We start from the raw sequence: 27,187 nt of genomic DNA on the forward strand, positions 1-27,187 counted from the left end.
TTCTGTCTCTAATTTTTCTTTTTGTTTCCTGCTCTTTTTCCTGTTCTCTGATTCTCTCTCCTCCTCTCTGAGTTTTCCCTTCCTGTATTTCCTTTCTCAAAATGAACTGTATGGGTTAATATTGATTAACATTTTATATACCTTATTTTTAGCTTAACTAGCAGTAAATATGAGGAGTTTATATTTTTCTCTATGAGTGAAAAATGCCAAAAATGAATTAACTTTTTCATTATAACTTCATTTTTCTCAGTGAATTTGTGGTCTTAAGAAAGGTGATGATCCCTCTTCCCAAACCATATTTCAGAACTTTTGTAAAAGAAATAATTTCCCCAGTGTTTTAGTTTCATTAAAAAAGAAATTAGTCAAGGTAATTTCAAATTGGCATGCTAAAGGAAATCAAGATTTTATTTTATCTACTATGCATTTATTTTATTCCTAAATTATAAAACTGGTTATTGGTGCTTTTCCTATAGGGGGCAGTCATGATTACCATTGGGTCCACAGATAACAGAAAAATAATTTTGAAAGCAGCTTAATTTTGCAACGACTCCAAAGCCAGCTTTATTTTTTTAGACAATTAGAAAAAAAAGGGAATTGGGTTTTGGCTTTTAAATAACACTTGACATTGGAATCAAGTAATATAGGTAACCAGTACTGTTTTTGAACTTTACAAAGTCCAGTTGTTTATTTTGGTTTTCACAAAATTCAGTGAATTTTTTCCAGAAAAGTGCCCTAAGCATTGAAATACACTTCTCATGTTCATTGCCTCTAAATGTAGCCTATTAGTAAGTTTGTGGCTAAGATGTTTCTTTCATTTTGCTTCATTTTTAAATTTTCATTGTTTGCACTTTCAGAGGAATACACTTTTTGCAATTTCTCTTTCTGTTAATGCTGTACAATAGTTCGGAGACATTAGTCAAGAATTGTATCATTGTTTCCTGGCATAATTAATGGATTTATGTGATCCTGGCAGAGGATTATTATTATTTAGGAGAACTAAATGAAAAGATTATTTTAAAACCTCATGTTTGAAATATCCAGATAACTGCTTTGGCACTTTCCTTGAATTGTGACCTCTGCCCCTTTAGATCAAGGGAGTTCCCCCTTCCCCCATTTTTATGGCTTAAGATAGTCTTAATACAAAAGCTTACTTAATTACATTCAGATTTTTTCTGCCTCTCATCTCCATGAAACTATAAAGGGAGCAGGGAACTTGGGCAGAGACTGCTTGAAAATTTGGGCAGAGATCTTAAAGCAGTGCAGTGTGGGCTTGGGCTGCATCATACACACCTGAGCCTTATTACAGTCCCTTTGCAACCTCGTGCAGCAGTTGCCATGAGTTAAGCTGCAAACTCGGCTTCCTTTTGGTTCCAAAGCTCAGCTGCTTGTGCATATTTCTCTCAACCTTGGGCTGGTTGGGTTAATCCCACCCTTCCCCTACAAGGTAGCTCTGCAAGTACCTTCTCCCTCCCATGTCTCCTTCTCAAGTCAAGTTCTCTACTCCTAGGAGCATCGGCTCTTCCTCTTCTTTTCACAGGGTCCCGACTTGTCCTGGGCAAGCCAGCCCTTTGCTTCTGCTCCTGAGAAGTGCCAAGATTCTGCAGCGCTGACTCCAACTGCCTTCTCATGCCTAGACTTTGGGCTGCTTTCCGGATACCTGCATAAGCAAGCCCTTGTCACTGCTACCCATTCCTACCTGCACCCTGCTTTTTCCTTCTTGCCACATTTGTGTTCCTTTCTCCCCTTCCCCACCTCCACCCCCTGTGCACAATGCATAAAGGATGGAAAAAGTACTGCGGCCAGAGGTCTCTGAATGAGGCATCAATGGATGAATATTTAGGCAGCTTAGGGCTGTTTCGAAAGCTGACTGCCAAGGATGCCTCTTGCCTCTTTCGGGCTATTTCGGAGCAGGTAAAAGGAAAACAAATATATCTTTCCTATACTGAGTTTTCAGAGTTTGAGACATGGCACAGTACTGTAGCTAGAAGACCTATATAGCCCACCAAAACAAAAAAAACCCTTCCCTTTTCTTTTCCTTATTTAGAACATCTGGGCCTCTCTGCTACTTACTAGCTTGGTGCGTGCCTTTGCTGATTAGTACAAATATATTGCTGTGCCTTTGCTCTCTTTTCTGTTTTTTAAATGCCACTTTGGAATGTAAGAGATAATGGAGTTAAAGAAAACTTTGAAATGTATCTTGATACTTTATAAGCAGACCCTTCTTCCTCTAAATTTTATGCCTAAGGAAAAATTTATATGTTGTGCCTGTAAGTAGTGTGTGTGTGGGGTGCATGACAGAATCATACCTCCCCAGTCTCACTGAAGATGACAAAAACGGATTTTAGTAAGATCAGGATTTAATTTCCTACTTTCCTACAAATGTCCTGAATAAGGGGAGACTTGAGTGTCCAGTTCAGCTTTAATTTAGAAGCTTGTATTTCAAATGACTGCTGACAGTGCGCTGGTCTTTCTCTTTTTAGTTGTTTTGCAGCCAGGTCCATCACTTGGAAATCAGGAAGGCTTGTGTCTCGTATATGAGAGAAAATCAACAAACTTTTGAGTCTGTAAGTAGAAAGCATCCCCAAGGGAGAGTTGTTTGTAGTGTATGTAGCAGGTAGGAAATGAATTTTGAGCACCTATGTATGAATACTATATCATTTAGTCTCCTTTCAATAGCAAATATTTAATTTTCAGCTGGCTTCCTTCCTCCTAGTTAGTGTGCTTCTGGATCTCCTCCCAGAATCAGATTGGTTTTGTACTCTAATTCAAAATTAAGAAAGAGTTAATTTGTATCCTTCCCACTATTTTATCCCCCCATACCAAAACCCCAAAAGTTACATTTTGACTGTATTATCCACATCAGTGTTTTCCTAAACAAGTAATCATAGTTCACAAAATGTTTGGGTATGTTTATATTTTTAAATATGCATAAACGAACCTCTTCTGCTCTTAATTCTGTGTACCATGGTCTTCAGCCAGTCAACTTGAAGAATCTTGCGAAACTTAACTGCACAAAACAAATTAGTCCCAAACATGTATCTTTTCATGTGACAAACTGGTAATTGGAGCTCTGCCATTATTGACTTTGAACAACTTTTTAGAAGACTTCTTCGTATATGTTGAAGTATTTGAATTCTTGTTAACAAAATGAGGTTTTATCCAGGTCTGATATGAAGTGTGCCCTTTTGTGTGGCTGTTTTTTTTTTTGTTGTTGTTGTTGTTGTTGTTTTTTAAACAATCCTAGCCCTTCCAGTACTTTTTGTTCTCCTGACTATATTATGGGTATTTACCTGCTGTTTGAGGTTTACTCTTAATTTTCTCCAAATGGTTTCAGTGAATCTTAAAACTACATGAAGCCTTCTTGATTTTAAAGCTCGTTACTTTGAAGTTAGTCTTCACCACACCTGGGGAAAGGATTATCATGAAATTACTTCAAGTGCAAGGCCATAGTGTAAAGCAGTGCATCTCAAGTATTTTTGTGCATACAGATCACCTGGGGATCTTGTTAAAAAACAAATTCTGGTTCAGTAGATCTGAACTAGGGCCCAAGATTTCTGCAGTTAACACATTGCTGAGCGATACTTGCTACTGTTCATGGACCACATTTTGAGTAACAAAGATGTGTGTAAAATTTTAAAACCAGATGGATGAATCTCAGATTAATTATTCAGAGTGAAAGAAGTCAGGCCTTCCAAAAAGTACATCCTGTATGATTTCCTTTACATGAAACTCTGGAATATACAAACCAATCTATAATGACAGAAAACAGATTAGTGGTTGCTTGGGGTTTAGTGAAGTTATAGAGGGGCTCAAGGACGCTTATGGGGGTGATCGATATATATATACTATCACAGTTGTCATGATGGTTTGCTTCATGGGTGCATACCTACTTCAGCTTACTTGATTATGCCATTTAAATATGTGCAGTTTATTGTATATCAGCTATACCTTAAAACAGTTTTTAAAAGTACTGAGAAAAATTAAAATTTTTTTAAGTTGAGTGATAAACATGCATGGACTCAGACATATATTCCCTGAGTTTAATTTTATTTTCATTGAGGTACATTTTACGTACCATAAAATTCACCATTTTAAGTTTAGCATTTTAAATTTTGGCAATATACAGTCATGCAACTGCCACTGAAGTCAAGATACAGAATATTTCCATCATCCCAAGAAGTTCCTTTGTGCCCTGTGCTTTTTTAAAACTAATGAAATTCCTTTAAAGTTTCTCAGTTTAACTTTGTATATGTCTGCTGTCAAATTCGAAATCCTTATAATTATTGTGCTTGCTTGATTTATGAAAATTGTCAAGTTAAGTGGGCATTTCAAAAGAAACTCAAAGGCATACTGTTTGATGAAATGCTCTGGTATGTGGGTAAGTCAGGACCATTTCCTAAAACACTTTTATAGACTAGCCTTTCCCCACTCAGAACTTCTGTGTATGTGCAAATCTTCTTGAGGTGCTGTGCAAAGTAGTAATTTAATACCATAATTGTTCAGCTTAAAAACTCATTGGAGGATTATATTGCAGAATATAATCAGATTTCAGTAATGCTGTGTATTTGGTTAAGTCAAGTTTGTTTTATTTTTGAAGTATGTGGAGGGATCTTTTGAGAAATACCTGGAACGGTTGGGAGATCCCAAGGTAAGATCAAATATGGGGGTTTAATCTTTTCAGAGTATTTGGAATAGTAACCTAAATATCATTCAGCTGTGTTGCTTTAGCTAGACTCAACCTATTTTCTTAAGTGGCCAGCTGTGTTGAATCAAATAGTTTTTCCAAAAAGTTTAGAGGCTGGCAACTGACCTTTTGTTTTGTGTTGAATATTGAGAATTGTGTGTTAACAATTTTATCACCCATAGATTGGTGAAAGAGTACATACGGCTTGGAAACTGGACAAGCTTAAGCCTTTTCACTGTAATGGGGGAGGGGGTGGTAATGAATATTACTAGAAGGCCGTTATTTTTTTAATTAAACAATTCCCCTGATTTGTAGTTACCCTTTTATGTGGGAGTAAGATCCATAATCATATCTAATTAAAAATAATTTTGATTAAATTCTATACTTCTTGGCATAATACATCTATTAAATACCCTGCTAATTACATATTCTTACACTAATTACATTTTTATTGTGCCTTTTAAATCTCCCATATCACTGTCCTTGTTATGTAACAGCTAAAATCTTCAGGTCCATTTTTTTTTTCAGAATAAGTTGATATTAATAAGTAACTATCACAGTATCCCAAGCCTCAAAGCAAGTTATAGTGTGTTCTACAAAAAACAGTCCTAAGCATCTAAAAAAAGTTGTTGAACTTGCAGAAACTTCTACCTCCTAGGTACAGAATGTTTTTAAAAACATTATGCACTATTTATGTTTAGGAAAGTGCTGGCCAGCTGGAAATAAGAGCCCTTTCTCTAATTTACAAGTAAGTAGAGCCTTTTTTTTTTTTTTTTTTTTTTTGAGAGAGAGAGGGAGGAAGAATGTGTAAGGTTTCTAATAAAATCCCTTTAGGATTGGGAATATTTGAGATTTTATATATTGATACTTAAATGAGGTCTAAGCAAAGTCAGTGGTATAATTTTGGGGTGAAGAACTTCTACATTTATGTGCATTTGAATGGGAGAATAAAAGTTTTTTTTTAAAGAACTGCTAGTATTATTCCTATAAAAAATCAGAATATCTTAGCATTTTTTTGTATATTTAATTTTCTGCCTTTTGTGCATGCATACTCATTGGGGCAATGTCACTTCCAAGAGGGTAGAAATTGGTTCCTGAGGACCAAAAATAAATACGTTGGTTTATGATCCTTCAAAGGGTCACAGTACATGAACAGATACACATTATATCTGTACTATTAAAATTAAGTATAGTCCTTAATTTTATTAAGGAAATTAAGAAAAGTCCTTAAAAAGGCTTCTTAGGAAGTTCCTGTTGTGGCTCAGTGGGTTAAGGATCCGATGTTGTCTCTGTGAGGATTCAGGTTGAACCCTTGGCCTTGCTCAGTGGGTTAAGGATCCTGTGTTGCCACAAGCTGTGGTGTAGTCACAGAAGTGGTTGGGATCTGGTGTTGCCCTGGGTTGTGACCTAGGCTGCAGCTGCAGCTCTGATTTGACCTATAGCCTGGGAGCCTCCATATGCCACAGGTGCAGCTGTAAAAAGAAAAAAAACCCTAAAAAATAAAAAGGCTCTTTAGGGAGGCAATAATGGTAGAAAAATTTGAGAAACATTGCTCTGTTGCTTTGGAAGTTCTGTTGTGGTCTTTAAAATTGCGAAAGTGGCACTTCTTTTTTCTTTTTTTTCTTTCTTTTTTTTTTTGGTCTTTTTAGGGCCACACCCCTGGCATATGGAGGTTCCAAGGCTAGGGGTCCAGTCGGAGCTGTAGCCATTGGTCTACGCCACAGCCACGCCAGATCTAAGCCGCGTCTGCGACCTACACCACAGCTCACAGCAATGCCGGATTGTTAACTCACTGAGGATTGTTAACCCACTGAGCGAGGCCAGGGATCGAACCCACCTCCTCATGGATGCTAGTTGGGTTCGTTAACCACTGAGCCATGACAGGAACTCCAAAAGCTGTAGGGTGTTGAAAAATAGCTATAAAATGTAGTTTGGAATCTAGTGGGAATTTTGTTTATTTAAGGAGTTGGATCTGTATAAGACTCCTTCACAATTCTTAGGATGGGTGAGGTGGCATATGCCTTGATAGCATCAGAACCCCCTTATATGGGGACTTGTTCAAGTTAGTGTTTTGCAGACTGCTTATTTCTCACTAAATCCAGCAAGAAGTAATATAAAAGAGGCATTGAGCAGACAGCTAATCTGTTGTTGCTTTTAAATCATGAGGCTGCTTTTGAATTGGCCTGCTTTTTGTTTCTGTGTGGCTCTTGGCTAAGAAGCCATTTTTAAATGGTTAAAAATCAAAAAGAAAAATATTTTTTCATGGTGTATGAAAATTATATAAAATTGGAATTTCAGCGTCCATAAATAAAGCTTTTTGGAACATAGTCGTGTACATTTTGTTTATATGTTGGTTTATGCATTGTCTGTGGCTGTTTTCAGACTACAAAGTCAAAGTTGAGTAAACCATATACCCTGTAAAAGCTGAAGTGTTTATTATCTGGTCTTTTATGAAGAAAAATTTGCCAACTCCTGCTTTAAATAAATGAGAACTTCTGAAACTCACAAACATACATACAACTGGCAATTCCACCTTATTTACTCCTCCTTTCCTCAAATTAAGATACATTTAAAAATATCTAGGATTTTAGGGATAGTTAGCTGTCTATGTTGAACTACTATTTAATCTCTTAAACAGTTATTTTATATGAATAAGGTAGGCAGTTTAAAAGCACAAATATTTGTTCTTATAACTATTTCCTACACAGACTGAATTATCTCTTCTCATCCATCTTTGTCTTTTACCCATGTAGCCGAGATTTCATTCTTTATCGCTACCCTGGAAAGCCTCCAACTTATGTCACAGATAATGGCTATGAAGACAAGGTAAGAAGATAGTAGATGTTTACTAAAATAAAAAATCGAGTGATGCTCCTGGCTTATCAGGATATAAAGAAATCATCCTTTTTTACCTAATTAATGAAAAAATAGGCATTCAAAAAGCCGAGGAGTTCCTGTTGTGGCTCAGTAGTTAAGAACCTGACATAGTGTCCACAAGGATGTGGGTGTGATCCCTGGCCTCACTCAGTGGGTAAAGGATCCGGGGTTGCCACAAGCTGCAGCATAGATCACAGGTGCAGCTCAGGTCTGGTGTTCCCATAGCTATGCTTTAGGCCTCAGCTGCAGGTCTGATTCGACCCCTGGCCCAGGAACTGCCATATGCCACAGGTGCGGTCATAAAAAGAAAAAATAAATAAAAGCCAAGTTTCTCTATAACCAGCCTTTTCCTCTCCATTTAGTCAGCCCGTCAGCATTGTTAGCTATCCTTCTAAGCAAATCTGATCTGTCACTCCTCTGTAATAGGAAAAACTACCCAAAACCCTAATTGGCTCTTCATTGACTAGAAGATAAGGATCAAACTCTGAGGCTAGGCATTCAGTGCCCTAAAAGGTCCCAAGCCTTCCAGCTTTCGTTGTCCTTCAACCTTAGTATATCATGTTTCCAGGTATTTAGACTTTCTTATGTTTCATTTCCTTCCTATCTCAAATATCAATTTCTTTGAAACTTTACCAACTCCCCTGGAGTTATTTCCTCCCTTTTTGTTCCCCTAGCATTACTCAAGTAATTGTGCTTATCACATTGTATTTGTTTTCATGTCTGTTTCTCTCATTAGTTTGAAGGTTTCTTCTAAGGGCAGGGACCTTGTGCTACTACTGTCTAGTAAGGCGCTTGGAAAATAGCAGGTGGTTGTTTTGTTGGTTGACAACTCTCAGCAGGTAAACAAATTGTTCTTCAGCATAGTTTTTCTTCCAAAAAGTTTTTAAGAAAAGCCTTCTATCCTGATGATTTGATTAATAAATATAGACTACAGAATATTTTGAGTTTTGTCTTGTTTTGCATCATGGAGCAAAGTTCAGGCAGCATTTCAATAGTAAGACAAGATTAGACACTTGGAGAACTGTTACGCTGTTGACAGTAATCTAGACAAAACATCTAAACTAGGTAAGTGGCATTAGGAATAGAGAGGACAGAATAGGGTGCAAGAGATAACTTAGTCATGTTAATTATTTTACCAGCAACACTGCCATCTAATTTGTTCAGTAAACATTAAGCTCCTGTAGCATACCATGCAGATTACTGAGCTTTGGGAATCCCAAAATCAATATAGCAGAATCTTTGGCTTTCAAGGGCTTAAGAGGCATGTAAAATAGTGATTAAGACGGGCATGTAAAATAGTGATTTCAGTGAAGTGGTATGTTTTATAATAGAAGTATATATTAAAGACCATAGAAGAAAAACCTTTCAGTCTATTTGAGGGAATTTAGAAAGTTTCATGGTGGTTGTGACATTTGAGTGTAGTGTGAAAAAAAAAATGAATCCAACAAGTATGAAGGGCAATATCTTTAGAGGAAATATATGCAAAGGATGGAAGCAAGAGACCATTTGGGATTCAAGTAGTTGGATGTGGGGAGAGCAGTGCTGGAAAGATAGGCTAGAGGGCTATAGTAGACCATGTCAAGAATTTGTCTTTTCCTTATACAAAATACTCAATCGAAGCTTTTTTCCAATATTTTATTATGAAGGTTTTCAGACATACGTAAAAGCTAAAAGAATTTTACAGGAGGCATCCATAAACTCACCACTTAAGAGTCTGCTGCCAACATTAAATATCCTTGTTTTCTCATGTATATAATCACCCCCAATTCATTCATCAATCCATCTTAATTTTTGATTTATTTCAAAGTAAATTCAGATGATATAATTTTCTCTAAACACTCAAAGTTTTTAAACAAAGGGTTGACAGAATCAGAATCATTTGAGGAAGCGTAATGTTAGCTATTGTATCTTTGCAGTTGTGCATAGCATTGTCTGAGATGAGATTTAGACATTTAGATCTTTACCAGGAACATTTAAACCTGTGGTTAATTTTTTTTCTCAGACATTTTATTCTGAAATTTTTCATATCAAAAGTTATGTCTTGTGTAGTGAATGTCCATATACCCACCACCTAGTTCCCATAATTCACAGCTCAATTTTAAAATAAGTTTTGTGCATTTTACAGAGCTATTATTGAGCTAATTAAGGGGGAAAGATCACGCATTGGAAGCATAAGAATACAAAAATTTAAGACATTTTGAGTGTGTGCAACTGAAGAATATTGTGTAAAAGTTTCATCCATACATACAGAGCTAATACTTAATCAGGAGTTGGGTATTTGCATTGCATGTATATATATATGTATATATGTATATGTATGTATGTGTATATATATATATATATATATGTCTGATTCGGAAATGTACAAAGTGAATGTTTGTTTATACTGAAATTTAAGTATGGAAGTGGCAGCAGGGTACTTTTGTTGTGTGACACCTTGCTTTGCCTAAAACTTAGTTGCTGTATCAGTTTAGGCTCATAAGATTTATATTTTAATTGTTTGGGTTTTCAAAAATAACTTTATAAAAAACAGTGAACATTAAGTTTTTTCCCGTTTTTGGCTGCACCCACGGCATAGTGTAAGTTCCCAGGCCAGAGATTGACTCTCAGCCACATCTGCAACCCATGCCAAAGCTGCAGCAATGCTGGATTCTTAACCCATGACACAGGGCTGGGGATTGAACTGGCAATGCCATAGAGACAAACTAGACCATTAACCCACTGTGCCACAGCAGTAACCCCAAAAGCAGTGAATATTATTAATGAACTTTCTATAAAATATATTTTGGATCAATTTTTCAAAGAAATAAATCCCAAATATTCACCTTGGTATTTTTCACCTCTTTAGCTGACTTAACTGCATTTTACATAGTTACCTGGTGTCAAAATGAATGCTACTAGAAGCTAGCCATCTTCATACAGCTCATTTGCTCTATCTAGAAAGAATAGAAAGACATATTTTAAATGAAATAAAATTTATATCTGGAAATGTAGAGTAAAAAGTCACTTTACTCTTCATGTTCTTCAATCTCATGTGCTTCAAAGTAACAACTATTAAGTTTGGGTTGGTATGCCATATCATTCTCTTTGTATTTTTTATGTAGATGGGCTCATACTTAACATTCTGTTAGTTTTCAGATATCTATCCTCATATGTTAATATAGATCTCTCTCCTTTTTAAAACTAGTTTACTGATGTTACATCCCCCCCGCCCACCCCAGTAAACACCCCCCCTCCAAGTATGTAGGAGAGAATTATTATTTTATGTTGAGATACCGCCAGGACCATAAAAGCCATCATGCCTTGTTTTGCCTCTTCCATCAGAATGGAACTTCTTGCCGCTTGAATAGATAAATTGTATGTTCATCTTTGTTTTCTTTCCTGCTTATTTATCACTTCTGGTTAGCTGGGTTCCTTTAACTAATCCTTAATAACTGCCTCTGGTTATTAACCTTCCTTTGTTGGAGTTCTCAGTTCTTCTAGTCCATAGTACGAAGGGCTTCTCGCTCAAAATCTGCCCACTCTTCTTTTGGATTAATAAACTCCTCTTAAATACAAATACCTCTTGGGGTGGGTAAAGCTTTACAACTTAAACTTTATTATGGGTAACCTTAGCTGGACACTTACTCTCTGTGCTTTGGAATGGATTATACTGATAGAGTTGGCATTGTGATTTCAACAAAAGACTAGGGAAGAATAATAGACTTGGGGTCAAAGAACTTGTTTATTGGGAAAAGTGTAGTATAGGAAAGTAGAAAAAGAGTACTTAGGATAATTTCCTGCAAAGGAAACTTGTGGCACCATCTTATTATACATACAGAGAAGGTGTCTTTGGTACTTCAGCTTGCTGATGTCAGAAACAGCTTCAAAATGAAATAGACTTAATCATTATGGATTATATCCCTTACACAAGACAGGGGTGTTTCAAGAAAAATTCAAGAAGATTTTGGAGGAGTTCCCATCGTGGCTCAGTGGTTAACGAATCTGACTAGGAACCATAAGGTTGCGGGTTCGATCCCTGGCCTTGCTCAGTGGGTCAAGGATCTGGCGTTGCCGTGAGCTGTAGTGGAGGTCGCAGACGCAGCTCGGATCTGGTGTTGATGTGGCTCTGGTTCAGGCCAGCAGCAACAGCTCTGATTAGACCCCTAGCCTGGGAACTTCCATATGCTACACATGTGGCCCTAAAAATAAAAATCACTTTTTCCCTAGCTTTATTGAGATATAATTGACCTGTTATGCTAAGTAAAGTAAGAGAAAGACAATGTATATCACTTATACATGGAATCTAAAAGTCACTTTTTATTATTTTTTTATTTTTTGCTTTTTTGGGCCGCATTTGTGGCATATGGAAGTTCCCAGGCTAGGTGTCGAATTGGAGCTACAACAGCTGGTCTGTGTCACAGCAGCTTGCAGGGTCCGAGCCATGTCTGTGACCTACACCACAGCTCACAGCAACGCCGGATCCTTGACCCACTGAGCAAGGCCAGGGATCGAACCTGCAACCTCATGGTTCCTAGTCAGATTCATTTCTGCTGTGCCACAATGGGAACTCCCAAGTCACTTTTTAAAAAAAGCAGATTCATTTAGTTTATCAGTTTCTGATTGCCAACTTAATTTCAAGTATTTCATGGTTATGTAAGATGTCTAACATTCAGTTGATTGTTCTATGTGTTTTTTCTGTTCAGATTCTACTCTGCTATTCAAGTAATGGTCATTATGATTCAGTGTACTCAAAACAATTTCAGTCAAGTGCAGCTGTTTGTCAGGGTATGTAAAGGCTTTATAAATGCTTGGGTGTGCTTTCAGATGATTTGATTCCAATCTTTAATTGAGGGACCCACCATAAATAGCTAAATAGCTCTTTTAAAACTTTATTGGTACCTATTGAATTTGTATATTGGGTTATAGCTATTTTTACATTGTTACAAAAAGTCTTATTTTGACAATTGGAGTTTTGGCCATTTTTTCCTTTAGCTGTATTGTATGAAATTCTCTATAAAGATGTGTTTGTTGTGGATGAAGAAGAGTTGAAGACTGCAGTTGAATTGTTTCGAAGTGGTTCCAAGAAGAACAGGAACAATGCTGTGACTGGCAGCGAGGATGTCCATATTGACTACAAGAGTTCAACTCAGGACAGGTAATAAAGTGGTAGGGGATGTTTCAGTGCATCATTTGAAAGTGAAAGGGACCTGCCAAACTTATGACTTGACTGTTTATGTACAGTCTTCTCTTGACATTTGTGGAAGATTTGTTCCAGGACCCCTGAAAATGCCAAAATCCTCAATGCTTAGGTCCCTTATATAAAATGGTATAGTATGTGCAGTCAGCTCTCCATATCCATGGGTTCTACGTCCACAGATTCAACTAGTACCGTCTGTAGTTTGTTGAATCCATGGGTGTGGAATGTGCTAAAATGAAGGGGCCGACAATATACACACATGTGTGGATGTAAGTATAGGATATACATTTTTTTAATTGGGGAAGAGACGTTTTACTGAAAAGACATGTTGCATTGTGAAATGCTCAGGCTTTGGAAGGTCAGCCCATTTTTTTTTTCTTTTCTTTTTATCCTGTCGATCTGTTTTGTGTCAATTTTCTTTGTTCTTTTTCTTTTAATTTTTTTGGCTGCACCCATGGCATGTGGAACATCCCACGTCAGGTATCAAACCTATGCCACAACAGTGACCCAAGCCCCTGCACTGACAGCGCCTGATCCTAAATCCACTGCACCACAAGAGAACTCCTGTCTTGTGTCAATTTTATCATTAGTGGAGCCACAGGAACTCAAGAGGGGTAGAGGCAGAAATTTCTCTTTCCTGACATACATCTCAAGTCTGACTCCAGGATCAGTTTTTTAATTGCTGGGAGAGACTTTCAAACTGTCTAATCCCATGATTCTCAAACTTATATATGAATTACTTAAGATGCTTGTTAGAAAGGCAGATTTGGAGGCCTCCTTTCAAAAAACTGGAGGTCAGAATGGGGCTAGGAATGTATTTTTTAAACAAGTATATCCAAGTATTCTGATACAGGTAGGCCCTGGACCACACTTAAGAGGGAAAAAAAAAATGACTAAACCAGCACCATTGTTTAGATGGTAACTGAGATTCAAAATGGTTACTTGACACATACATACAGCTAGTAGAAAAGGATGTCTCAGGCTAAAGGTAACTTTTAGCAGCTTTTATGTGTCTGCTTTTGGTACTCACTAGGAGTGCACACTGAGGAAGCAGTTATTATTAGAAACAGATTTAGTCAAAAACTTGGAGGTAATAAAGTAGGTATTTTCTTCTGTTTCTTCCACATTCTTCTCTCTGGAAATTCAGATAGGCTGAATTCTAGTTAGGTGTCACCTTGTCTTTTCATGTTGCAGTTCTATTTCTTGGATGTTTCATGCTTGTGTTTTTTGTTTGTTTTGATAAAGAGGGTCTTAAAAAGCTTACAATCAGCCCTCCCAGTCCAGATGTGGAACCTGTGGATATGGAAGGCTAACCATGAGAGACTTGAGAATTTTGAGGTTTTTGATATCTCCCAGGGGTTCTGGACCCAAACCCTGTGAATACCAAGGGATGACTATATTGAGGAATACAGAGGGTGGCAACCGTATATCAGGGTAGAATTTGCTTCATTCTTCACTGATCATTTGTCTTAAGAACTTGAGGCTTAACAGAAACAATAGTAGTAGGAAGGCAAAGTCTATTAGCTATCTATTGCTGCATAACAATATTTCCACAAACTTGGCAGCTTAAAACAATACTCTTACTTCATAATTTATGTGGGTTAGAAATCCGGACACAGCTTAGTGAGGTCTTCTGCTTAGGCCTTCCTAAGAACGTAATGAGGATTTTGTCGGGCAAGATTGATTCTGGAGTTTTGACTGGGGAAGGATGAGGAACCACATGTTCTTTGTAGTATTCAATTTTTTGCAGCTGTAGGACTGAAAACTTCAACTTTTTGCTGGCTGTCAGCCAGAGGTAATCCTCAGCTCCTTGACATATGTGGTTGGTGAACATGGTTGGTTACTGCTGCTTTTTTTTTTTTTTTTTTTTTTTTTAGAGAAGGTTTTTAGGAGTTCCCGTCATGGCGTAGTGGTTAATGAATCCGACTATGAATCATGAGTTTGCGGGTTCAATCCCTGGCCTTGCTCAGTGGGTTAAGGATCTGGCGTTGCTGTGAGCTGTGGTGTAGGTTGCAGACACGGCTCGGATCCTGTGTTGCTGTCGCTCTGGCGTAGGCCAGCAGCTACAGCTCCGATTAGACCCCTAGCCTGGGAACCTCCATATGCCATGGGAGTGGCCCTAGAAAAGGCAAAAAGACCAAAAAAAAAAAAAAAAGGTTTTTAATTAGATCTCAATTGCTTAACGGTAAGGATTAAAGAAATTAGAATTTTTAGCTTAATGATCACCACTTCTGGCCTAAGTACAGTTTTTTTAAATTACTCAATGAATTTTATTACATTTATAGTTAGTTGTACATCAATCACCACAACCCAATTTTATAGCATTTCCATCCCAAACCCCCAGTGCATCCCCCCACCTCCCAGCTTGCTTCTTTATAGTCAGTATGAGAGAGAGATCAGCAAGACAGGCACTGCATTCTTATGCAATGTAATGATATACATCCTGTCTATTGGCTAGGAGCAAACAAGGAGAGAGGAATCCTACAAGTATATGAACACCAGGAGGTGGGGATCATAGGGACCATCTTAAAATTGTGTCCTCACAGGAGATAGGAAATATAGGAGGTATATGTAGCACATACTTTTATGAAAAGGAAGCATAAATGTAAATGTTGGGATGGAAAAGTATTTGCCTCATTCTTAGAACTGAGCCACTTTACCACTAGATGGCGGCATAATCGTTAGACTTAAGACTTCTTAGCTACTGCATTTATATAAAGCTCTTTGTTCTAAATCTTTTCAATTAGGACTGAAGAGTGGGGTGCCTGCTGCAATGTTGAAAATATACCAGAGGGGTACAATCAAGGAACAGAAGAAGCAAAGGTTTGAGATTTTCTAGGGCAAAAAATTTGCATAATCTTGGCTTGTAGTGTCATAACTTAAACTAGTTAAGGTTAGATGGTCCATTTTAGTTTTATGGGGTGGGGGAGGAGCTGATGTTTTCCTTCGTGGAAGTCTTATTCTGAAAATGTAAAATGTATGCTTAATGTTATCTGAATTTTTATTCTTATGGAATTGTAAATTTTTTCAAAGCTAACTCTGAACACTCAAATTTCAAAAGCTGTTGTTTTCTTTTTTTTTTTTTTTTTTTTTTTTTTTTTTTTTTTTTTTTTTAATATTTATTTATTTATTTATTTATTTTTGCCTTTGTCTTTTTGTCTTTTGTCGTTGTTGTTGTTGTTGCTATTTCTTGGGCCGCGCCCGAGGCATATGGAGGTTCCCAGGCTAGGGGTTGAATCGGAACTGTAGCCACCGGCCTACGCCAGAGGCACAGCAACGCGGGATCTGAGCCGCGTCTGCAACCTACACCACAGCTCACGGCAACGCCGGATCATTAACCCACTGAGCAAGGGCAGGGACCGAACCCGCAACCTCATGGTTCCTAGTCGGATTCGTTAACCACTGCGCCACGACGGGAACTCCAAAAGCTGTTGTTTTCTAGTTAAAGTAATAATAGAAACCCAATAGATATTTAGTTTGTAATCAATCTTCTGATGCTAAGGTTTCTTTTTGTCACTCAAGCGTATAATGCTCACTTCTATTCTACTCAAAGAAAATAGGTAATAATCCTGGTTGGAGAAACAGGAGGAGTTTTTACCATCTATATAGGTCTAAAATCAAGCCAGACCTTCAGTTTGAGGCTAGCTAAATTGGGAAAATACTACTAGAACAATCTCTGTGTGTGCCCCAAGTGCTTGTAATTTGAGAACAGTATGGAATATGATGAAATTCTAGGAAAGCAGAAGAAAAAGGTAATTCTTTTGGAAATTTTAGCATTTTCACCAAAATGAAGTGAACTTCAGGTTTGTCCAGGTGACTTTAGGATACAGAAACACTGAATGTCTATATGAATATCAAGATGAGACTTGTTGAATAGTTCTGACTGAATCTTTAATCTTGATCTGTGTCGTGTTGCTTTATATATGTCTCCTGAGTTATTGGTTGCTTTAGACAATATTTCCTTTCTGCCATCTAAAACCATTTAGAAGTATGCAATATTACTTCTTTTAGACTCCTGATTTTTAAAATACACAGTAGGATTTACTGTGGCATTTATTTCTTTAAAAGGAAGGCCTTTATTTACATAGTTTTTAAAAAGGAAGAAAAGAACCTTATTTCTTCTTCATAGAAAGAAGACCAAAGCTAAGGATGGTGAGTTTGTAGCATGATTGTTTTTGTTTTAGTCTTCAGAAAATCCGTCAAAGATGCTCTTCCCCTATAAGGTGCTCAAAGCCCTGGATCCAGAAATCTATCGTAATGTAGAATTTGATGTTTGGTTGGACAGCAGAAAAGGTAATGAAATATTAATAGGATGTTTTTGAATCCTGGGAGATCTAGGAGAATAATTTTGCAGATTTTTTAGGATAAGAGATACTTTCAAACTATCATTGTAAAAAACACTTATTACATATGATTATATGATATTTTTAGCCTACTCAATACATGATTTAAATCCTAAGGAGGAAACAAATAGGTTTAGAAGTGGAGAAGGATCTTTTAGAATCTGATGTTCATCTGGGAGTTCAACTTTGCAAAGAATTATGTCTTTAGATAACTTTAAGAGTACCAGAAACTTGTAAGTGGAAGTAAATTCATCTTAAATGTGTGAAGACTGCCCTCATTGATAAATCAGGTGTTGGCAAACTATGACCTGTGAATCAGATCCAATCTGCCACCTGTTTTTGTATAGTCCATGAGCTAAAAGTGGTTTTTATATTTTTAAGTGGCAGGAAAACATTAAAAGGACAGTGTATTGTGACACATGAAAATTATGTAAGATTCAATTTTCAGTGTCCACAAAGTTTTATGACACAGCTGAATAGTTGCAACAGAGTCTGTATGGTCCACAAAGTTTATTTACTATTCAACTCTTTACAGAGAAAGTTTGCCAACCCTTGAAAGAGGTGATTGTTTTTCTCCCCTTGTAAGATAACTAAGTTGATCAAAGTAGGTCTTAAAAGTTCTGCCTTCAAGGTAGCCTTTAATGTGTCATATTCAATTCCTTGAACTTTGGTAAAGCTAGGTATAGTTAACAATCTAGAATGAGGTTAATATCATGTGGAGCACAATAAATTGTTAAAAACACAGTTGACCCTTGAACAGCATGGGGGTAGGACTGCTGACCCTCCAAATAGTTGAAAATCCAGATATAATTTGTTGTTGGCCCTTAGTATTCACAGTTCTCTGTATCTGCAGTTCCGTATCCTCAAATTTAACCAACCTCGGAACTTGTAGTACTATCGAAAAAAATTCACATGTGAGTAGATCCACGCGGTTCAAACCCACATCGTTTGGGTGTAAACTATTGCTTTGAAGAAGCTGCATAGTGTTCTCATTTTTTCCCCTTTTTTTAAAAAATTGAGGTATAGTACTTTCAAATCATACCTTATTGGTGTTTGACTAACTAAAATTACAACCTCCCAATTTCTACCTACTTGTGCTTTATATAGCACAAGACTGTTCTGGCAGGTCTCCCTAAATTGACCACAGAGGTAACCCATCAAGAGTGATAGAATGACCCTTCAGGCATTTTCCTCCAGATTTTACCTTATAATGGTAGCACTGTCAAAAACACTGTGGTAAAAATAAATTAGAAAATTAAGTGATATAAAACAGGAAGGGAACCAGTTCACTTGAGCTTGAATCTTCATTTCTTTTAATAGAACTTCAAAAATCTGATTATATGGAGTATGCTGGGAGACAGTACTATCTGGGAGACAAGTGTCAGGTTAGTTCCTTTAAAAAATCAGTTTATTTTTCTGAGATTGTGGTTTTAGGCATTAATATGAATTAAAAAAAAACTAATTGACAAAATGCTAGGAATTTTTTTTAATGTTTGCGTTAAATTTTAATTACAGCTTGTGATTAGATGTAAAGCTCTTTCAGCATGTGCTGCCTCTATTGATCCACACTGTCACTGTTGATTATCAGCTGCTTTAATAAGTAGATACTGAATTCCACCTGGGGAGAAGTGGTATTTTTGTTTTGTAGAAGCCAGATCTTCCAGTAGATTTGAGACTAGATGTATTCTTACTGTCTCTTACTCTCTTTCAGGTTCGCTTAGAATCAGGTGGAAGATATTATAATGCTCATATTCAGGAAGTTGGAAATGAAAACAATTCAGTAACAGTTTTCATTGAAGAACTGGCAGAAAAGTAAGAAGAAAATAGTTTGTTAAATTACTAAACTCTTGGGCTCTTCATGCCTTTTTGTAATATTGAATTGAAAATTACCAGGATGCTAGTAAAAGAACCAAAGTTCTGTCTGGTACTGGCCTAAGATGAATTATCTTGAATTGTCAAATCATATGCCAGAGTATAAAATCTCAGTGCGTAATTGTATACTATGCATAAGTTTTGAAATCTTAGGTACTAGCAACCTTATTAGGAATATTAAGTACAACAGAATTCTGGAGTTCCTATCGTGGCTCAGTGGTTAACTAACCAGACTAGGATCCATGAGGATGCGGATTTGATCCCTGGCCTTGCTCAGTGGGTTAAGGATCCGGCATTGCTGTGAGCTGTGGTGTAGGTCACAGACGCAGCTCAGATCTGGCGTTGCTGTGGCTGTGGTGTAGGCTAGCAGCTACAGCTCCAATTTGACTCCTAGCCTGGGAACCTCCATGTGCCACGAGTGTGGCCCTAAAAGGACAAAAAAAAGTACAATAGAATTCTGATAAAATACTTGTTTATACTAATTGGAAAGCTGGTTTGCTAACTGAGCCTCTGCCAACATCAAGACAGGCTAGTCCAATTGTTTTCAAACCTTAATATACCCCAGAATTGCCTGAAGAGCTCGTTAAAATACAGATTGATAAGCTCCATCACCAAAGTTTGATTTAGTAAGTTTGTGCTGGGTCCCAAGAATTTGAACTTCTAACAAATTTCCAGATGATACCAATGCTGTTGGTCAAGAACCCTTAAACTAGGTTATGCTGTCCTAACAACCAAAAAAATCTCAGCAGCTTAGAACAAAGCTAATTTCTTGCTCATTTGGCATGTTCAGAGTGGGTTAGCAAAGGCTCTATCTAGACATATGCTATTATGATCACAGGCAGGGGAAAAATGAAAACATGACAAACCATGTGCTGGTTCCTAAAGCATCTGCTCACATTTTATTGGCCGAAGTACGTTACATAACTAAGCCTGAAGTCAGTGGGGTGAGAAAATATAATCCTTCTCCAAGGAGTGTTAACAAGTATTTGTAAACTAGTTTTCTACAGTCTTTTCCTCCTGAACATGATAGGTGCTACAAACAGCTGTGAAGTTGTACATACTCTTAGGTTTTGTAACCTAAAAAGAAAACCTTAATGGGGAAGCTAGTGTAAACAGATTGAAGTCGAAAATACTTGAAAATTTAGCAGGAGGGGTTGAATATGTGTATCAAATGAGAATTAAGTCTATGATACAATGGCTTCATGGTGATATCTTTAACTTTAAGGCATGTTGTTCCACTGGCTAACTTAAAACCAGTTACCCAAGTGACACCTGTTCCTGCCTGGAATGCCTTGCCTAGTAGGAAAGGAAGAGGTTACCAGAAATTTTCCGGGGGCTATGTTCCAGAAATGGGTTTGTATGCTGAAAGTTTTATTGTTTTCCTCTTCTTATACTTACCTGCATTGCACTTTTTAAAAACGGTATAATGTAAGTGTTACTCTGAGGTAGAGTTTCTCAATTTTGGCATTACTGGCATTTTGGGCTGGATAATACGTCATTGCGGGGAGCTGTCCTGTGCATTGTAAGATGCTTAGCAACAGCCCTGGCCTCTTGTCTACTAGATGAGATGCCAGAAGCATCCTCTCTCAAGTTATGACAACCAAAAATGTCTCTAGACATTGCCAAATGTTCCTCAAAGAGGAGAGGGTCAAAATTGTCCCTGGCTGAGAACTACCATTGAGGTGACTTTGTATAAGCTTAAGCTGGAGTGGATTTTAAACTCTAAAACTTGAAGGGAAAAGATTTCTCAAAGAACTACAGAGATACCTCATGCAAGCAGCCAGAAATATTAATAGGCATAACTTCTTTGATAATAGTAAAATAGGGCATTGGATGACTGACTGTATGTTTTGATTACCAAAGCTGCCTGTACTAAAGGGAGTGCTGAGATGTCCATTGATACAGAAGTTACTTGCTGGTTTTGCCCTTCCAAATGGAATACCTAGTACATCCTTTGAAAATACAGACATTCCTTCCCTGTATTCATTTGGTTTTCCAAAGATATCCTAGAGTTTTAGACATGTGTATGAGACATTGAATCTTTTGCTTTGGTTATGAAGCTTATTCTTTGTTTGCTTGAAAGCTATGTCAGAGATGGACATGAAGCAACGCAAGAAGATGTTCAAGAAAGTGAGAGGGAAAGAGGTTTATATGACTATGGCCTACAGCAGGGGAGAACCCCTCCTCCCACCCAGGCTTCAGCACAGTATGCATTATGGGCATGACCCTCCAATGCATTACTCACAGACAGCTGACAATGTTATGTCTAATGAACATTTTCATCCTCAACATTCATCTCAGAGACAAGGTCGGGGATATGGGATGCCCAGGTAGGTCTTAACTGACTTTGAAGATAAAGTACTCTGATTAGACATTGGAAATCATTCCTAGGCAAAATTACGGTAGAATGTGGAAATATCCTGAGTTTAGATTTCTTTTTTGTCTTTTTGTGGCAATACCCATGGCTTGCGGAAATTCCTGAGCCAAGGATCAGACCCGTACCACAGCAGTGACCTGAGCCATAACAGTGACAGTGCCAGACCCTTAACTACCAGGCTACCAGGGAACTGCTAGATTTCTTTTATAATCTGCCTGAAGTGGAAGCAAAGAGGATGGAATTGATTTATACTTAAATTCTTGTCAAATTTATTGAAGATTTATATTCTCACAGTCTGGGGAAATATGGAGCGGTTGAAGAGATGCTAGAAGATAGAATGCCATTAAGCTGAGTGCCATGTATATGGTATGGTATCCATTAATAATGGATAGGCCTAATGTCAGTAGTAAGGAAAGCAAAACTCTTTGTATTTGGTCTTTTTTAGAAAGATGTGTTAATTCTATTTAACTACAAAGACTGCCTACTCAAGCACTAGTAAATAAAGAGTTCTGGTTTTTTTCCCCTTTATTCTTAGGGATTCATCTCGCTTTATAAACAGGCATAACATGGCGGGTCCTAAAGTTGCTTTTTACCCTGGCCCAGGTAAAAGGTGCTGCCAGAGTTATGATAACTTCTCCTATAGATCTCGGTAAGCGAATTTTAAGTGTCGAGAGTTACAGAAAATGAGTAAGTCTGGCTTTATTGCTGTGCAGCAAGTATGTGGACTAAATTTTTTTTAAATGTCAACATTGAAATGTTTGAACTGTTACTTAGAAATTAGAAACGAGTTACTACCATATTTTATCTTTTTTCCCTTCTCATTCTACAAACTACTTAAGTTCCTTTAGACGTAGTCACCGCCAGATGCATTGTATGAATAAGGAGTGCCAATATAGCTTTGCTCCAGAGAATGGACAGATGCCCAGGGGCTTGGAAGAAACCATTACTTTTTATGAAGTCGAAGAAGGAGATGAGACTGCTTATCCAAGTTTACCTGTAAGTAGGTCAGAGTTTTACTCAAAAAGCTATTTACTTTTCTCTTGTAATTTTTTAAGTAAAGGTAATGTGGATAAAGTTTAGCCTTTTTTTAAAAAAAACAACCAAATAAAGCCCTTCCTGGAAAATATTACTTAGCCCTTCTAAGTTTTCATCTTAGAGCTTTTAAAAATTGGAAAACTTTTTTAAAAAACTGTTCTTAGAGAAGAGAGGTAGACGTGAACAAATAGCCTTTTCTCTATAGTATAGGCTAGAATTTTCTGTTTTCTTGATTATTATTTCCTCACATATTTTTAATTTTAAAGTACATTTAAAATATTTATAGCTTTTTCTCTATATAGGGAGAACTGCGTATGTATGTGTGTGTCTCTTTGGTACAGAATCATGGAGGGCCCTCTACAATGGTTCCTGCTACTTCGAGATACTGTGTTGCAAGGCGAGGACATAGTTCAGGCAAACAGACTTTGAATTCAGAGGAAGGTGATGGCCGAAGTGACAATGGTGAGTCAGTTACAGTTAAGTATTTTTTGAAAAGATGATTCTTGTGGCATTAGCAGTAGGACTAACATTTTAGTTTGGGAGTTCTCACTGTGTTCTGGTAGCTCATTTTGAAAGAGTTATCAGTTCTTGTGTCAGAGCTTGCTAGGTTTTTGAAGATATCTTAGTACTTTTCAGGACAGACATCTATTTCCATAGGCCACTAATTGTTACAACTTTCAGCTCTCTCAGGTCTTCAGTGAGTTTTGATTTGATGAGATTTAAGTATGGAAAATATATATTCCTTATTGGTAAGGCACTCTAAGCCCTTACCATACTGTCCTCACCATTTGTATACCTACTTTATGCTTTTCACGTGACTGTTACTGTACAAGACTGCTATGAAATAATTTCTGTGTCCAAAAAAATCTACTTGATCTATAAACATTATTATTCATTGAACTCTAGTGGCCATATACTATACTAAGACATTAGGTTTATAATTTAATACTTTATCCTTCTGAGGAATGTAGTATCTTTATTTTATATATGAGGAAATTGAGGTTTAAAGGGTAAATGACATGGCCAAAATCATACCCTTGGTAAGTGGCAGAGATTTAATTTTTTTTATAACAGCTTTAGTTAGATATAATTTACATACGATACAATTCACCTAAAGTGTACAATTCAATGTTGAAAGTACAATTTAATGGTTTTTAGTTATAGTCACAGAGTTGCATATTATCACCACAATCAATTTCAGAAAAAGAAGCCCTGTACCTATTAGTGTTCTTTCCCCTTTATCTCCCCAACATCCCCTCCCCCCACCACCAGTCTGCTTTCTGTCTTAGTGGATTTGCCTATTCTAGACATTTTGTATAAAAAGAATCATGTGATATATGGTCCTTTGTGACTAGCAGAGTTTTGAATTTGGGTTTATTTGACTCTAAAGCATATGTATATGCCTTTAATAGTTGTTAAAGTGCCTCTCATCATGGAGTATGCTTATTTTTACCATTTTTCTATAAAATGATATATGCCTACTGAAACAGTTCTGGAGGAATTGGGTGGATTATAAGGAGGTATGAGGTAGCCTGAGTGATCTGACTTACTGGTCAACTTATTTTCTTGTGATGTTCTTTCTGCTACTGATGTAAAAGAAAATAGATATTTCTAAGAATTGAATGAGGATAAAATATCTAGCACAAGAATTATCTGTGAAGAATTTGTACATGTGTGTGCTTAAATATGTATACTCTCTGCTCTTACTCAGCATGACCCTTTGTCTTTTCCTTTTAGCACAGTGAATACCTCCAGATATACTGTTCACCTGTAGTGGTATATTGAGTGTAACCAAATCTTTGTTCTCACCTTAAATCCTGCTGTCTGGAGGGGTTTACCAGCATGTGTGTTTGATGAGTGACACATTTAAGAATCAAACTCAGTTTTGACCTTTAGGGTTTTATTTGATAGAAAACTACCCAATGGGAGATTGGCTTTCTCTGCATTTCATTGGTATAGCAGTTTTCTTTTTTTTTTTTCTTTTTTTTTGTCTTTTCTAGGACCACACCTGCAGCATATGGAGGTTCCCAGGCTAGATGGTCCTAACTCCAGAGCTAGTGAACTTAATCATCATACTCTACTGTGTGACTGATAAAGTTAGACATAGCTAGGTTTTTCACTTCTGCCTGAAATCTGAGAACTAAGGGAATTTTCAGGGGAGAAATTTGCACAGTTTACAGCCAGCCTCTGGTTTTAATATCTGTTGACTAGTATGAAAGCTCATATCACCTGTTTCAAGGATGTATACATTTTAGTTTTGAATATATATCATAAAACTTAAGAAAAAAACAAGGTCTGGTCATTTGGCCCTGCTGAGCAAAAAGCCATATATAAATATACTTCTGTCTTTTTTTTTCTAGGGGGGTATCATGAAGAATATATTTATCCTTCAGGTCAGTGAGATCAAGATACAATCTGATATTCATCATTTATAAAATTTCAAACTATACAATAAAATACTCATTATTTTTACTTTGGCTATATTCTCTAGAACCAGACTATGAAACTTCAGGTGTTTATAGCACAACTGAATCTACAGCAAACTTGGTAGGTATTGAATAATAATGGTAAACACATACTACTCCCATGTACTAGAGCACTGTTCTAAGAGCTATATGTATAGATGTATTTAAATCAGAACAATCTTATGAGGTAATTAGGATATCATTCCCATTTTGTAGACGAAGAAGTTGGGACCCAGAAATTAACTCATCTAAGATCATACCCCTTCCTGGAAATTAACCTAGAGTTATTCCTAATATGTGTTGATACAAGAGGAGATTTGAACATTGGCAGTGAAGATTTTTTAAGAGGATTTTATCATGATCTTCTAACAGTGAGGATGGGCCATAAATCTCAGATATTTAATATAACAAAAGTTTTCTTGGTTATGCCACATGCCTAGTGGAAGTCTACAAGAGGGCTCTGCTTAGGGACTTAGGTTTATGGAAGCATCATCCATGATTGCTAAGGCAGGGCACAAAAGGTAATGAATGGTGCACTAGCTCTTATAGCTTCTACGTGGAGATGACACATATCACTTTCTCTTCATTTCTTTTTCATCGGCCAGAGCATGTTCCACTTGAAGACTCTTAACTTCTCTGTGCCTGGAAGTCAAAAAGTTGGAAATATTTTAACAGCACTAAGGACTACAGCATTCAACGGAAACTCCCTTCCACAGGCAGAATACTTCCTTCCACATCAAGGGAGGCAACCCCAAAATCCCCTTCAGTGTGATTAAACTCAAAGCCCAAGGTTTCTGGGAAATGTATAGTACTATGTATTGGGTCCGTGTGTGGTTCCTCTTGATCAAGAGGACTAAAACCAAAGACACAGTTATTTATCCCTTGCATACATGCAGCAGGGACATTCTCATTCAGATCCAGGGAAAATAGGAAAAACATAGGCTATGGCAATTTTGACATCATGTTGGACAGACATTGTGAGCGCCCCCATCTTTGGCATGGGAACTGTTCCCTGAAAGTCTCCCTGGTTCATTGTTTTCTAGGGCTCTTGATTATGCTAAGGCCCTTCCTTCCTTGGCCATGTTTGAAGTGGTATTGGAGAATAATCCTTCTTGGAAACTGAGCACTTTTCTTACACTACTTCTTACTCGTAGAAAATTGAGGACCCAAGGATTATTGTGTCTCAATTGGATGGTTTTAGTTATGCTCATGGTTTTTTTTTTTTTGGATGTGTGATTAATTTATTGTGCCGCAGCTCTGATTCCTATTAGTTTCATGTGCCAGTAGCCATCCTAGCAATTCTTTTTTATGAATACATTAAGATTTGCTATAATTCTTTGGACTCTTATCACACATCTCCCTACTTGAGTGCAAATACCTTGAGGGTTGTCAGGCATTGATGGAAGAACCATACCTTTCAATATTTTTCCACGAGCCATTTTGTCCAAGTGCAAGGATTCACTCACTGGATGTCATATCTTTAATTGTACTCTTGCTTTGAGATAACTTAGTGCAGTCATATTTTAACAGTGATTTGATTCTTCCTTTGAGGCTGAGTTTAAACTTCTCTTTGTTGTTCAGAGCATTCATCAGTTTTATCTCTTACAGTTTTGAGTTGAATCAGTTGCCTCTCCAAACTCTACAAGTTGCAGTATTCAAAGACTATTCCCTTTCATTCCTGCCTACAAACTACTTTTCTATACACATCTGTCTTAAAATACCTTGGTAAACTCTGCCAGCTAGTAATCAAAGCACAAAACTAACATTCTGTTTTATAAACCTCTTCCCTTAAGAGGTACAAGTTTATAATCTCCTTCTCAAGTTAGGTTTTTGTTACAATATCACCCTCCTTTTAACCAATTACTGTTTTGATCAAGCTAGGTTATGCTGTAGCAACAATTCCCCCAAATAATCAATGGCTTAACACAGGGTGGTTGTTCTTATTAATGTTATAGGTCCAGTGCAGGTTGGTAGCAGGCCTTTGTTCATCCAAGTCACTCAAGGACCCAGGCTGATGGACATGTGCTTTCACATTCACCTTGGCAGAGCTGACGATAGTGAAATTAAACACTGGCTGTCAGTATTTCTGCTCATATCTCATTGTCCAGACAAGTCACATGGCCAAATCTAACTTTAGATGTGGCCAGGAAGAGCAACCTACCATGACCCAAATGGAATATTTGTGAAGAAGTTGAATGACTACCTTCTATTCTCTCTGATTCATCTTAACTTTGATAGTAGCTTCATATACTAAATTTTTATTCTTATTGTTTAGGCATTACGTCCTGGGAAGGTGAAGAAAACTGTGATACGTAACTCTTCCCCTTATTTCTCATTCCCTTCTTTTGCTCCTGC

General features: G+C 37.2%; 1 protein-coding gene across 18 annotated transcripts in view; it reads left to right on the forward strand.

Annotated features, from left to right (window-relative positions):
• The window catches only part of ALG13 (ALG13 UDP-N-acetylglucosaminyltransferase subunit), a 64,415-nt gene that overhangs the window by 17,664 nt on the left and 19,564 nt on the right, over nucleotides 1-27,187 (forward strand). For 7 of the 18 annotated variants that reach the window (XM_085008179.1, XM_085008181.1, XM_085008180.1 and 4 more), the window contains exons 4-21: nucleotides 1,538-1,911; nucleotides 2,481-2,564; nucleotides 4,598-4,648; nucleotides 5,386-5,432; nucleotides 7,438-7,510; nucleotides 12,247-12,328; nucleotides 12,536-12,698; nucleotides 15,488-15,563; nucleotides 16,925-17,033; nucleotides 18,404-18,468; nucleotides 18,795-18,895; nucleotides 20,181-20,308; nucleotides 21,039-21,285; nucleotides 21,868-21,981; nucleotides 22,172-22,328; nucleotides 22,709-22,829; nucleotides 24,728-24,760; nucleotides 24,859-24,914. In XM_085008179.1, the coding sequence (XP_084864305.1) occupies nucleotides 1,771-1,911; nucleotides 2,481-2,564; nucleotides 4,598-4,648; nucleotides 5,386-5,432; nucleotides 7,438-7,510; nucleotides 12,247-12,328; nucleotides 12,536-12,698; nucleotides 15,488-15,563; nucleotides 16,925-17,033; nucleotides 18,404-18,468; nucleotides 18,795-18,895; nucleotides 20,181-20,308; nucleotides 21,039-21,285; nucleotides 21,868-21,981; nucleotides 22,172-22,328; nucleotides 22,709-22,829; nucleotides 24,728-24,760; nucleotides 24,859-24,914 (1,848 nt within the window). In that variant the 5' untranslated portion in view covers nucleotides 1,538-1,770. Of the gene's footprint in view, nucleotides 1-1,226; nucleotides 1,445-1,537; nucleotides 1,912-2,480; nucleotides 2,565-4,597; nucleotides 4,649-5,385; nucleotides 5,433-7,437; nucleotides 7,511-12,246; nucleotides 12,329-12,535; nucleotides 12,699-15,487; nucleotides 15,564-16,924; nucleotides 17,034-18,403; nucleotides 18,469-18,794; nucleotides 18,896-20,180; nucleotides 20,309-21,038; nucleotides 21,286-21,867; nucleotides 21,982-22,171; nucleotides 22,329-22,669; nucleotides 22,830-24,727; nucleotides 24,761-24,858; nucleotides 24,915-27,187 lie in introns of those variants that run through there. The other 11 variants (XM_085008173.1, XM_085008174.1, XM_085008178.1 and 8 more) reach the window with 6 other exon arrangements.

The sequence above is a fragment of the Sus scrofa genome, chromosome X (genome assembly GCF_054392235.1).
Source record: "Sus scrofa isolate SSC_HxYL_T2T_F1_AM1 chromosome X, Sscrofa_HxYL_maternal_Yorkshire_Landrace_v2.0, whole genome shotgun sequence".
NCBI classification, from domain to species: domain Eukaryota; kingdom Metazoa; phylum Chordata; class Mammalia; order Artiodactyla; family Suidae; genus Sus; species Sus scrofa.